Below are 14,508 nucleotides of genomic sequence, written 5' to 3'. Positions count from 1 at the left end.
GTCAGGTGATTGGCTGGATTTACTTTGGCTTGGTCAGTGTCCTTCTATCCACAAGCCTGGGAAAACTGGAGGAGGAAAAGGTAGTTTTGTGTCTGTCCACCTTTCTCCTCATTCACCTAGGATTTCTTTGATATTTGCTGTTTTGCACAAGTGACCTAAGAATAGGATGGTGTTTTTAAACTGTCAGATATCAACATCTTGATCTTTGATTTAATAGCATCTCAGTTCACTCAGATATAGGCCTACCTTTTGAACCCAGAAGCATTCACTCAAAAATACTCTCTCTGCTCAGACAGACTTCCAGCTCAAAGCCCTAAATTTTATACTAGAAAAACATGGTGGCTGTACTGGAAATGTGAAAATGAAACTGCTCTATATAATATAATGCTATATATTGTTTATGCTGAAATCATGCTTTAAGAAGTTATAGCTTCAGCACCTGTTTTGTAGTTTGTGAGTTGTATTATCATGCAAACACTCCTTGTAAATGGTAAATGGGCTTTACTTGTATAGCACCTTTCTAGTCTTCTGACCACTCAAAAAGCTTTACACTACATGTCAAATTTACCTACAACTGTGTAGTGTGTAGTTTGCTAATTGCATATGTTGGGCTCAAAATAAATTCTCAGTGGATGTTTCCCAAATTATTGTCATAGTCTAGTTTAATCTTTTACATTTAGAAAGTTTTGCAAGTTATGATTACATTAGATTCCCCCAAAATAAGCCACAGGGGCTTAACTAAGCTTTTGTCTTTGTAAGACAGACAGTGGGTAGCTGACAGTACTATAATTGAGGGGAGTGAGATGGGGGATGACATGCAAGAAAGCTCAAGCTGAACTCAAACTGGGATATTTCAGTTACATGGTCAGGATCTTAAAGGAGACCTATTATACTGCATTTCCAGTCCTATATTGTAGTTCTGTGATTCTTGTATGGCAGCTTTGCATGATTCAAAGTTAGAAAAATATTTTTTCTATCTTATACTGGCCCTTCATGTAGTGCTTCATTTCAGCTACTGTCTGAAACAAGCTTTAGATGCTCCTGTTTCCTTAAACCCCCCTTTCAATGCCCACTGTCTTATTTGCCAAGACCTGAAGCATGTTAGCAGACAAGAACACAGATTGAGAAAGGCCTAACAGGCTGACGTTGCCGCTGAGCAGTACAGACAGACTGAGCGTAGCCAAAGTCCTTCTAGACAAGTCATGCCACTCAGCCGCCATCTTGGCAACACCTCCGGGCAACTATTTCGGACTAACAAGACCAGGCGCCTATGTGAATGAATGGCGAGAGAGCCAGAACTGCACTTTCACTGGTCACCACGACATAAAAATTACATGAATAGAATCAGCAGTAAAATCTGATAAAAATCGCTGAAAAAGTTTGACAACTTTGCCCCAAAATAAGGTTTAAAAAGCGTTTTTCCCGACCGGTTATACTTCTACCATGCATGCGTCACCTCTTCCGCGCAGTAGAAGTAAAACAGACCCTTACGGCAGTGGAACCACACGATTGGCTGAAATGTGATTTCCGCTGTGGCTGTTAAAAGCAGCTGATTTGCTTTCCAGCGGGAGGGGCGGGATAACCGCCATCTTTGCTGTTACGGGCTTTCCCCATAGAGTTGTATTGAGGATGCAGTTGAGTGGCGTGTCTCCTCTATAAAACGTCTCTGGCGTAGCTGTGTGGAGCAAATGACCATATATGGAATACCGGCTCCATCTAGCTCCATGTGTAGTCAAAGGGAGCCATTACTAGAGTGTTCAGAACAGGAGGCTTTGGCTCACAGGGATTTCTTTTAAATACTTTTTCCTCATTATTTGAAGCTTTGGCCATGTTTACCATGAACATTGGTAAACAACATTGTAGATAAGTCATAAAATATGGGAAAGCATAATAGGTCTCCTTTAAATGTGCAGGGGTTATGTTGTTTATAAACTTTATGTAATAAGGTACAAGGTACATTTATCATTTTACTACACAAGGTTATACACTCATTGGCCACTTTATTAGGCACACCTTGCTATAACCAGGTTGAACCCCCTTTTGCCTTTTGAATTGCATTATTCTTCGTGGCATATTTTCAACAAGTGTTGGAAACATTCCTCAGAGACTTTGGTCCATATTGACATGATAGCATTATGTCAGATGCTGCAGATCGGCTGCACGTCCATGATGATGTGGCTATCTGCCATTGACATGATTTTTTTATTGACTAATAGCATTCACTTCACGCCCCAGTCACACCTCCATTACTGGCCACTAGCATTCAGACATTCACCCCTCCCCACCCCCACCCCCCCTCTTAAAAATGGTGGTGATGGTGGTAACTGACAAAGTCTGAGAGTTTTTTGCTTTGCTTTGGCTTGCTGAGATCCTTTTTTGTTTTGTTTTTTGGGAAGAGGATTCACTCTAGTGGGGGAAAATGGAACTGATCCCTCCATAGGTCCTTTATTTTGACTTATTTGCTCAGGGCTGAATTGAACTGTTGGTTTTAAAAGTTTGAATTTCCAATGTGTGGCGTTTTTTGTTGAGCCATGGACTCTTAAGTTGTTGTTAAAGTATTCAAGCTGACTGAAAGGCATTTTGTCTTTATGTTGTGTTTGTATATCGAATGCACTGTTTTATACTCTGATTATTGCTGTGTTTGTTAGTGTGCATGCAGTGTTTTGGTTATTACAAATAAGTGGTTTCATGATGGGGTTTTGAGCACTGAGTCATGTATCCATGTGGGGGATTGTCCTGAATAAGAGCAGGCACCACAAACTTACAGGTTAATCCTCTACAATGCGAATCTCCCGTTCCATTACGTTATAAAGGCACTTTTTTTGGATTGAGATCTGGTGACTGTGGAGTACAAAGAACTCATTGTCATGTTCTTTGTGACATAGTGCATGATCCTGCTGTAAGTAGCCATTAGAAGATGGGTACACTGTGGTCATAAAGGGGATGGACATGGTCATCAGCAATACTTGGGTAGGCTGTCGCATTTAAACGATGCTCAATTGGTACTAAGGAACCCAAAGTGTACCAAGAAAATATCCCCCACATCATTACACTAGCTTGAACTGATGATACAAGGCAGGATGGATGCATGCTTTCATGCTGTTTACTCCAAATTCTGACCCTACCATCTGAATGTCGCAGCTGAAATGGAGACTCATCAGACCAGCAAGGTTTTTCCCAATCTTCTGTCTGCTTCAAGGTTCAACGTGTGCGTTCAGAGATGGTATTCTGCATACCCTGGCTGTAACGAGTGGTTATTTGAGTTACTATTGCCTTTTTGTCATCTCTAACCAGTTTGCCCATTCTGCTCTGACATCAACAAGGCATTTTTGTCCACACAACTGCTGCACACTAGATATTTATTTCTTTTTTGGACCATTCTCTGTTTGTCTTGATCACATCTACATGTCTAAATGCATGAGTTTCTGCCATGTGATTGGCTGATTAGCTATTTGTGTTAACAAGCAATTTAACAGGCGTACCTAATAAAGTGGCTGGTGAGTGTATAACGCGATGAAGTATGTAAAATACATGATTCATACCTGTGCCCAGTTAGACTTAGCATACTTAGCCCCTTCTCGTTGATATGTTTGATTAGGCTGGACATGCAAAAAAACTGACTCACACAAGTAATACTAACATGTTTGTTTTCTTAGTGTTGTAGGTCTCAACTTTGACTTCCTGGCTCTCAACCTAACTGGCTTCATCGCATACAGTGTCTTCAATATAGGGCTGTTCTGGGTTCCTTATATAAAGGTAATATTTATTTTGTTTCCAGGTCACTGTTCAAAGTTTGAATCTCAGGTCAGTTCACAGTGGATTATGTTAAAGAGGTCATATTATGCTCATTTTCAGGTTCAAAATCTTATTTAGGGGTTGTACCAGAACAGGTTTACATGGTTTAATTTTCAAAAAACAACACATTTTTGTCATACTGCACATTGCTGCAGCTCCTCTTTTCACCCTGTGTGCTCAACACTTCGTTTTAGGAGTGCTGCAACTCACCTCTACAAGATCAACTTTATTGTCCCCTAAGGGAAATTTGTCTTGGGCATCAGTGCCACATAAGGCTGCAGTAACAACAGTAACACATATGGACTTCACACTCACATACATCATACAGTCCTCATCATACATTTACATTACATTGCACAAGTATCTGAGACACTACAGAGTCAGTAATTGATTACAAAGTAAGAAGAACCTGAATGATATGAAACCTCTGAATAATTCTATTCAGTTGCACTTGAGCTCATTCAGCAGTGAACATAAAATTATGTAGCATGACTACATTGGTTATTCTCATGGCAGGGACTTGGAGACAGGCAATACACACACAATTCCTTGATTACAGTGGAGTTTATTAACTAAGGTGATATAAAAATGTGGTTAAATACATCAACGAAATAACCAATGGCTAAACAATAAGAAGGGGGTTCTATTGTGGGGAGCATTTGACTCATACGGCAGCTAATGAATGCAATTAGATGATACTAACTCAATTAAATTTGTCTAGGAGTTTCCAGGATTAAATATACTGGACTGACAGACTATGGGACATCACTGATCACAGAATGCATGGTTTTGGTCTTACTGCGTGTCGCTTCTCCCAGCCGGGTGCTGGTCAACGGCCTCACACTGGCTGAGATTCTTCTTGGTTAGGACAGCTTAAAGCCGTCGGCCAGTCGCTTTCTCTGCCGGGGAATTGCTCCGGAGGTCAGTCTTTTTTCGGCTTACTGGAGACTCGCAGTGGGGCCTTTCCAACCCTGTCTCTCGGGTCAGAGGTTTTAGTTGTCCTTTGTTACTGCTGGCGGGACCACGTGGTTGGCCCGGGCGTCGGGGATCAGTGTAAGTTAGATTGACGAAATAAAGCTTAAAAAAATTCAATTAAATTAGTGTAACTTAATAGTCTGATAACTTTAACAAACAAAAAGAAAATAAAAACAACAAGTAAGTTGCTGGAAACGAGTGAAAAATCGATGTTGTAGCGCTTCGTGTGTGTGGCTTGGAAACAAACAAAAAGGCTTTATTGCGCCGGGCCCAAGTTCTTAGGGCATTGCCGGGAGAGGGGGCACGCTGGGCGCGTGCCGAAGCACAGTTGGAAGGCCAGGAACCCAAACAGAGGACAAGAGAGTGAACGACAGCATGTGTAGCGCTTTTGTTGGTTGGGGCGTGGTTCCCAGAGGGCAGTCCTTTGTTCCCTGAGGGAGGGTTTTGTTTCCGGCTGAGAAGACTGTCTTCTTAACTTTTAATGTCTATTAAAAAAAAAGAAAATCTAATTGTAATCAAAAAACCGTTCTTAGAGAATATAAGTGTAGTGAACAACGGTGTGGATTTGTGCATTTTACATTGAATAAATTTGGAGCTACCCTAAATTCCTTTCTCCTCCCCAGAGAAGATGGGGAGGGGTCAAAGTTGCTTTCTCTAAGTGCTGTCCCGACCATAAAACTGGCACCTTTTTGATTCCAAAGCTGATAACGCGGGGCCTGACTGTTAAACTGACAAAGGGACACGAGCCAGGCATTGGCATCTCCCTGAACAGCCTATCAAAACTGGCCCCACCACACACGTTTCCGTGGAAACTGACCTTATTCTTTGTTTTATTACCACATCAAAGGGATACTCCTTGTCTCACCTAAGTGTGACATTGTCCAGGACACTGAACTTTCAATGTAAAAGGACTGCAGTCTCCAAAAGACTCAAAGCATTTAATTAAATTTAATTAAATCTTTAGTTACCTGATTATGTTTGCCTCTATTTGAGTAGTTATGTTAACTGTTGTTGCTATCTGTTGTTGATATTAGTGCTGAAAAGAAGTTACTTGTGCAGTGTTTTTATTTTCAGCACTACACTCCTTCATCTAATGTAATCAATGCTTGTTCATAATACTTTCTTACAAAATCCCTTTAGAAATGATGACAAAGAAATGTTTTACTATACTCTTAATCGCCAGCTTGAATTTAAGGATGAATCACCAAATTCCCCGGTTCCTATTGGAGAGACGATCTTTGATTTAATCTAAGCTTTCTTCATGTAACCTGAGCTCCCCCAAGTGGACGAAATAAGTATTACATGCCCTCGTTGGAAATGCCGTTAAATGTATAAATATCCTGACCAATAATGTGACAACTGTTTCCTGTTACCAAATGCCTAGAACAGTACAACCGTTCAACCATTGAGGTTCGATTGTGGAAAATATTTGATTATAATAAGTGCAAATAGATTTCTTTTTAGACATGAAACCTGAGACGCCACCTGGGGAACCACGCCCCAGGCAACAAAAGAGCGACACGCGACCTCGCTTCGCTTCGCGTTTTTCTCTTCGCTGTTGGCTCTCTTCCACTCTGCTCTGCTCGCTGGACGCTTCGGCACGCGTTTGGCGTGCTTCGCCAGGCAGCGCCCTCAGACTCGGCCAGCGAGACAGGCCTTTTGTTCGCCTGAAGCTACACACCTGAAGTGCCGCGACATCGATCTGCCTTCAGTTTGTTTTATTTTCTTTATTTCTTTTGTTTGTTAAAGTTATCGGTCCGTTAAGTTACACTGGACTAATTCAGGAACGACCAAGTTCCATTTTAAGCCTTTTTCGTCGAGCCAACTTCACCGAGGTCAGACCAAGCCACGTGGTCTCGCCAGCTACAACGAAGGAAACCTGAAAACAGCCGAATTGCCAGATGGAGGAGGCGTTTTCAATCAGACACGGAGAACCCTGGAGAATCCCTAGCAAAAAGCCAGGATCGGGCAGCTAGCTTGGGACCCGTGCAACAGGCCAAAAGCAGGCTGTCGACAAGCAGTAAGACTTAACACACGTTCTGTGATCAGATATTCCCCTCTTAACTCTTAAAATCACAGCATTAGTTTACTTTCATTAGTTCCTTTATACCGTATGAGTCAAATGCTTCCCACAATCGAACCTCCGGGCTCATTGTTCAGCAATTGTTTATTTCCCTGTATCCAACCATCTTTTATCACATTAGTTAGAGAATAAATTCACTGTAATATAATCAAGAGCTGTGTGTGTTGCCTATTTCTAGTTCCTGCCAAGAGAATTGACCCTTTAGATATGAGACTGACTGACTGATTTAAGATAATTCAGCGATTATTAACTAACTGATCACTAGTAATAATTGTATAATTATTCAAAACTACCTAGAGGTCCGGAGACTCTAGGATTATAACAACTCCGGTGGTGCCCTTAACGAGGAACATTGATTTTATGAATCTTAAAAATTCATAATTGGGTATCAATTCTCATAAATTTATTAAAATGCATAATTATAAATTTTAGGTCTGCTACAATAGCGTCTAAACACTTAGTGCAGATGCCTTCATCTCTACAAAACTTATACATACATAAAACAAATAAAACCGAACAAATAGTTGCAACAGCAATAAAACCCCTGTCGCCAGCAGAGGCGCCAGTGAGATCTTTGTAGGGAGTTGCACATGCGCAGTTCTTAGTTCATAGAACTAGCCAATCAGAAGCAGAGTACGGTGGGTTGTGAGAAGCCTGTAAACACGGCTTCGGTTCCATGGTACATGTTCCCCTTACCAGTTTAGCAACATAGACTTGAGCAAGTTTGAGCGTGGTGAGCATTATGGTGCGCATTTTGCTGTGACGTCACTGCAAAGCGGAAGAAAAGGCTGGACTACAAATGAGCTGTTTTCAGGCAGTTCAGAGCAGTGTTTTCTGTGGGAGATGGGAACTCCCTTTGGGGTGGATTTTGGGCTTTTTTACTTTGCAAACCTATTACATGCACAAAAAAGGTATATAGCTCAATAAAGGAGAGGGAAAATGCCAAAAAGCACAATATGACCTCTTTAACAATGGGGGACAAAAGTTCAGAAACACAGTTGTCAGGAATATTTAAATTAATATAATGTGATGTAGCCATAGAATTTACTGGGCATTTCTTGTTCATTTATTCATATTTACATTAAGAGTTTTGACCCCTCATAAATGGCTTGGTTAGACCAAGTACAGGTTACAATAAAGCATGTACAATGTATAGTGTCTGTTGTCTGTTAAGCTGCTGTGTCACTGCCCTGAAGGAGGAGTTTTTGAAGAGGAACCCAAATGGAATAGACCCTGTCAGTGCTAATGATGTCTTCTTCAGTCTCCATGCAGTCCTGCTGTGTTTCATCTACATCATCCAGGCTGCTGTGTATGAGGTTTGTCTTGTCTTGTGATTGAGATGATGTTGCAAATATATCTATAAGTCCCAGTGAAGTAAGGTGAAATTGTGTAAAATATCCAACTGCATGCCTGGTTTTTAAACTTTTCACATATATAATGACAAAGGATCTTGGCTTATAGCCCCAGAATCAAAAGTGAGTGGTGCTCCTCTCCCACTTTATTAACTTGATGAAGAAAAAGTGCAAGTCAACGGAAAACCAAAAGTTTTCTTCACCACGCTAAACATCTTTGCCAAGATGGACTGCAAATTTTACATTTTTATGGTTCTTTGTTCAATTTGACTTATTTATTATTTATTGGGCAATTAATTTATTTTACACCATTAGAACTTCAGAAAGTCAAATTACATTTTTCAAAAGAGCATTTTCTGGTTACATGCCGTAGTTACATTGTTACTGCAAATCAAACACTTTAAAACCAAACGGTGGTTCTGAAACAAACTCTGAGAGCCAGGTTTCTGTTTTTTCTACCTCTCTGAAGTATTGGGACTTTACATCAGGTACTGTAAACTGGATCATACTAGTTTTTCCTGGCACCAAACGCTCATTAGTTCACCTCTCCCTTTTGTATTGTTCATGCTGTTGCTGATATTAACACTGTCTCCGTGTATGCACTTCAGATAGTTTGCATTTGTATCTTATCTCAAAGGCACTCATTATATCGAAGAGTGGATGGAAAAGGAGGTCATTATAAGAAACTCATCCTACAGGAAGAAAAAATCATTATACAGAGAAAGTGGCTTAAACCTTAAAACGCATTAAAACCTAAAGTGTATATAGTGTTTCTTATAATAAAGTATTTAAACATACTGTATAGTGATATCGCAAAAAATACATATGACTCCTGTTCTCACTATTTCTATTCCCAATGTCCACTGGATGTGGCTGCATTGCGTTCAAAACAAGAGTTACAGATATAACTATCGTTCTATGAATTCTGGATGACTGCCAGAGATGGTATGTAATACATGGATATGCATAAGGCCAGGAGCGTGGATTCTTGTAATATGGTACCAACAACCTAGTTCAAGAGTCTCTGTTTAGACAATATAGGGTTTTCCCTGTAGCAAAACAAACAAATTGCCCATCAGACTGATGGAATCTAGCTGACACATCTTTGTGCTGTCTCAGAGCCCAAATAGGACAATGTAGGCTGACATTAGGATGCCATTCCTCCAGTCCAGGCTGCGGGGTGAAACTACCAAATGTATAGGCCATGGGAGAGTTCAAGGCACTTAATTGAGAGGCTGGAGACCATATTCTTCCTGCCAGCATGAAGCCACCAGCAGCAGTGCATCTGTCAATTTGAGTGTCAGTATGAGTAGGGGAAATGCATGGAAGACATACAGGAAGCAGAAGGTGCCTGTCATAGCAGTCTGGTCTGCACCTGAATTTTGTCAGTGTATGGCACAGAGGGTGGAACGCTGAAGGCAGATGGTTAATAAGCAACCTGTACAGGAGCAGCATCCAGACCAAGCCGTGATATGGCCAATTGAACAGCTTTCTTAACTGTGGAATGACCAGCCTCAGCATCCTTAATTCAATTCAATTTTATTTATATAGCGCCAATTCTTAACAAAAGTTATCTCATTGCACTTTTCATATAGAGCAGACTGTACTCTTTGTAATATTATTTACAGAGACCCAGATAACCCAGGGCCCTAATAGGGGGAGGGCCCTTGAAAATCCTGAAATAATAAGTTTGTTTTCCCCTTCCAAAAGACACAAAATGGTTTAGGCTGCCCCGCACTAGGATTCATCTCTAAATGGTCTAATAGAGCAGAGGGACTGCTAATGTTGGAGCATCAACGTGCCTTGTGACAGTCATATCTGTCCCAAAGAAAGAGAAATCAATGTACCAAATGAGAAAAGAAAGAAAGGAAAGAGAAAACAAAGTGAGGAGAAATGGCTGCCAACTAATTTCATTCAAAAGAAAGGGAACAAGCAGGTAGGCAGATAAAAAATGGTTTAGGCCAGCGATCATCAACTGGCAGCCCGCGGGCCACATTCGGCCCACCAAAGCTTCTCATCCTGCCTGCAAAATGGCCTCGGATGAAAGTATTGCAGTTTCAATATATTTGTAGTATTAGAAACTTGATCTGTGGCGAAATTCCCGGTAAAATGCTCTATCAAGTTACTGCTAAAGCAAACTCATTTTCTGCTGCTGTAGCTTCACATTAAAAGCATTTAACTGGCGAAACACAAGTTGATTTTATTTTGAAGTAGTCACAGGAATTGCAGTGTTTGTGAGTGAGATTAGGGCTGGCCGCTATCATTTATCGAAAATGCGGCTACAAAATAGGACAATGGTTATTTTCAACAGTTTTCTGACAGTGGACCAGTTTGTTGAGATATTGCAGAGATGTAACAGTCAGGAGCAGACACAGTGAGCTGTTAGATGAAGAGCTGCAGACGACAGGCTTCACATCTGCACCTTCTCTGCCATGTAACCAACTTCTTTCACTCTCACTGTTCGCAGACTCGTTTTGTGCAGAATAAAGTCAGATCATGACTGGTCACATAATTACGGAAAAAGACCATTATTGCCTGATAATAGTTTCTTTAGCTGCCCCAGACTTCTTACCACCAGTAACTACAGGTGTCACCTGCACAATAATATTGCAAATACAGGCTAATAGACAAAAAAAAAAAAAAGAGAAGTGTTTTTTTGTTTGTTTTTTTCCTTTTAACCTATCCTGCCCCACAGCCTGGTATACAGTATGATGAGCTGGATACCATGTTGTGCCAGATAGATTTTACTTTAACAAGAGAGTTTTAATATACTCCTTTATCTGTTTTATTATTTATTTAATTATGTATTGATTTGTCACCGGGCCAGACAGGGCAGCAGAAATGGGGATGGGGGGCACAAACATGCAAGAGAACAGGGATGGGGGTCGGGTTTAGTGGTGTGGTAGATATACTCTGGAAATCACACATTAAAGGTAAAATTATGGATTTATTTCAGTTAATAGAGTAGTCTGAGATAGATGAAAATGTTTCTATAAGTATGATTGTCTCAGAAAGAGAAGTTTGTGAGTTTAGGAGGAAAAGTAATACATCATCTGCATAAATCTTGTGGTGTACATTTTCTTCCGCTAGTGGCTCTATAAAAATGGCGAATAGCGAGGGAGAGAGTGAGCAACCCTGCCTGGTACCCCTCTGAAGACTAAAGCTTGGAAGTATATTCATTTGTCCTGAAAGAAGCTCTTGGGCAACTGTATAAGATTTGAATCCAGTCTATGAAAAATCCAAATTTATGTAAAGTATCTAAGAAATTTCGAATATACCCTATCAAATGCTATATCTGCATCTGTATTTCTGTATTCATAACTTGGAAACAACTGTAGTTTCCAGGTTATGAATAGTGCCGTAGTCTATTACATTAAGTAGCCTTTTAACAACCTGCAATCATCACCAGGTTTCACCACCAGTTTTAAACCCTGGAAACACCCATTTTTAGACACAACACGCCTGATTCATTACCAGATGGTGCCACAATTAAACTTCCTCCCTGTAAAATGTCAGTGTGTCGGAAGGAGAGCGGAGGAGAACACACAGTGAGAAAGTAGGCCGGAGAAACATGCTCAATTGACAGTCAGTAAAACGTAAAAAGTAAGGCAGTTCACTTGAGTACCATTTTCATCAGTGACCATTAGACGTTTGATGATCTTGTACACCTCACCTTCCGATCATCATTCTACATTCACCGTACAGAGTTGTTTGCTTCTGCAAACAGTAAAACATTCACAACCAAGCAGAAAAAACCCAGACTGGATTCTTTGACTGACTGAACTGACTGACTGACTGGACTCGGTGAGTTAACAAACTCTTTTCTTTACTATGACGGGGGGTTTTTGTCTTGTGATTGAGGAACTGAAATAGTTCTTTTTCAAATCAATTAATATTTATTTATATAGCACCAAATCACAACAGTAATCTCATAGCTCTTTTCATTAAAGAGCTGGTCTAGAATGGAGCTCGACCGATATGGTATTTTTAAGTCCGATACAGATTTCGATATTTGAGATTTTTAAAATCTATATATCGGCCAATATTGTTATTTTTCCCCTACAATTTTAAGAAATGCATGACATTAACAAAAGATTATCCCTAAAATGTTATGTTGACATTATGACATAATGCAGTATAAAAAGAAACTTTTATTGTTATAAATAGTACTTTGAACAAAAAGTAGAACAAAATATAGCAAGGTTTTGATGAATAACAGTCAAAACTACAAAAATATTTTTTTTAAATCCGATTTGTTATAAATTATGGAGTACTACTAATGAACATTAAAGTAAATAGTATATGTATTGTAGGGGCCAGGAAAACAGAAACTATAAAAATTACCCATATACTACTACTGCTATTACTACAACAAATACCATATATCATATTTAATGTCATTGCTATAATAATACTGTTAAACAGGGCTCTCCTACATAGACAAATAATTATATATATTTTATTCATGCAATAGTTATTACCATACATAATCTGCCACAATGACTGCTTTCTAAAACATATCATTTATGGTACAGTGACCCAGAGGAAACACTGTTGTTTAATTAATCTAATACTACATAACGGTCTACAAGGAGGACCTCCACCACTCACCTATCGTAACATGAAACATCTTGCTGTGAAAAACGGGAGAGTTAACGAGTCTGGTATGAATGTTTTCAGGAGAGGAGAAGTGATAAGGACTGTGTTTGTTATTTAAGTTATGTAATTGACGTGACAAATTAACAACTCACTGTGAACAGTGAGTGTGAGCGATCCAGTAGCTAGGGTACAGTGGCCCAGAGGTATCAGGCCGAATACAAAAGCCACAACACTAATACAAAAGTCATAACACAAATACAAAAGTCACCACACAAATACAAAAAGCCACAACACCAACGGACCACAACGTAAGTTGATTACGTCAACAACAGACATTTAGTAATAGACTTTTTTCGCCAGCACACATCCACTGTAGTACAGCAGCAGTGCAGCTGTCCTGCATTTAGTAGGGCCAGGTTCGAATCTTGGATAGAACAGACTTTATAATGTGACTTTTCCGCATGGTAGTGTCTGCAAGTGAATAAATGTACACGGAAGAGGAACGTTCTTACCCATTTGATGAATAAGTAATACGTTGTTCTGATCAAATATACAGCAGATTTGCTATTGTGCAGATAGACTAAACAAGTTTAACTGCGCAGTCTGACGGCTGATCAAAATTTCTTACATGTCAGAAATGCATTCGACGGCCATTTGGGAGCAGCTGATCGCCACTCGATACACTGCACTCTAAACACACCTGACGAAGCGATTGTTCGGCCCATCTCTAAATGAGTTGTGCAGCTCTACAATCAGGTCAGAAATGGGCTGAAATTGTACAGTGTAAGCCCAATAAATCAGGCCATACCATGTGTGGTCTAATTTTTAAATGAAATAAAAGTAGCCTAATTTCCTTGATCATCCAAGCTATGGTGGGAAACAGTAGCCTATAATAATGGGTTCAGGGTTCAAGTTACGTGGGAGCTAGCAACGTGGAAGCAGTAAAATCATGCATTTGTCTGGATCACTAATTAATTTCTCAACAAACATTATGATGATGTATTTTTCATTGTAATTAGTAGCCTACTATTATTTACATTAAAAAAGATAAACTTAAAGTAACATGTTATCTTAATGAACAACGCTGCGCAGCGCATGACTGGATGGCTGCACTTTTCCACCATCAGCCATATGGTATAGAGTAGCCTTTAGTTTTGACCGAACAGGTTGAGCGACCCACAAACATAAACTCAGTTGTATTGTACTGCTGCTTGTTTGTTTAGCATATTTGGCTTTATAATGCATCCTCCAATTAGTAGGCCTAGGCCTACAGCACTACATAGGCTATTATAATATACTTCTCTGTGTGCCAGCGGCAAGCAGTGTTAAGACACCTTTAATCATTTGAGCATTGATCATCCTGCTGGGGGGGGGGGGAGGGGGAGGGGTTGTCCCAACCAGGGATTATTCAGCAGAGGCAGGGATATAGGCTACAAACTTTTTAGTCCCCGGATCTCTTTTCATGGAACTAAAACGTTCCTTCAGCCCATTGTTCAATTCAATTCAGTTTTATTTATATAGCGCCAAATCACAACAACAGTTATCTCACAGTGCTTTTCATAAAAGAGCAGGTCTAGACCGTACTCTATGATACTATTTACAGAAGCCCAACAGTTCCCACCAAGAGCAAGCACTAGGCGACAGAGGCAAGGAAAAACTTCCTTTTAAAAGGCAGAAACCTCGAGCAGAACCATGGCTCAGGGT

General features: G+C 40.1%; 1 protein-coding gene across 1 annotated transcript in view; it reads left to right on the top strand.

Moving 5' to 3' along the window:
* Window positions 1–14,508, top strand: part of LOC119901311 (cystinosin-like) — a 43,075-nt gene that overhangs the window by 20,878 nt on the left and 7,689 nt on the right. Inside the window, 4 exon segments of the mRNA XM_038716931.1 lie at window positions 6–25; window positions 27–80; window positions 3,657–3,756; window positions 8,050–8,169. Of these exon segments, the coding sequence (XP_038572859.1) occupies window positions 6–25; window positions 27–80; window positions 3,657–3,756; window positions 8,050–8,169 (294 nt within the window).

Source organism: Micropterus salmoides, unplaced genomic scaffold (assembly GCF_014851395.1).
Source record: "Micropterus salmoides isolate LMB-PRFRI ecotype aquatic unplaced genomic scaffold, ASM1485139v1 Ms_hic_scaffold_13, whole genome shotgun sequence".
In the NCBI taxonomy this organism is placed as follows: Eukaryota; Metazoa; Chordata; class Actinopteri; order Centrarchiformes; family Centrarchidae; genus Micropterus; species Micropterus salmoides.
The sequence above is the reverse complement of the archived record's forward strand: the minus strand, read 5'-3'. Positions and strand labels throughout refer to the sequence as shown.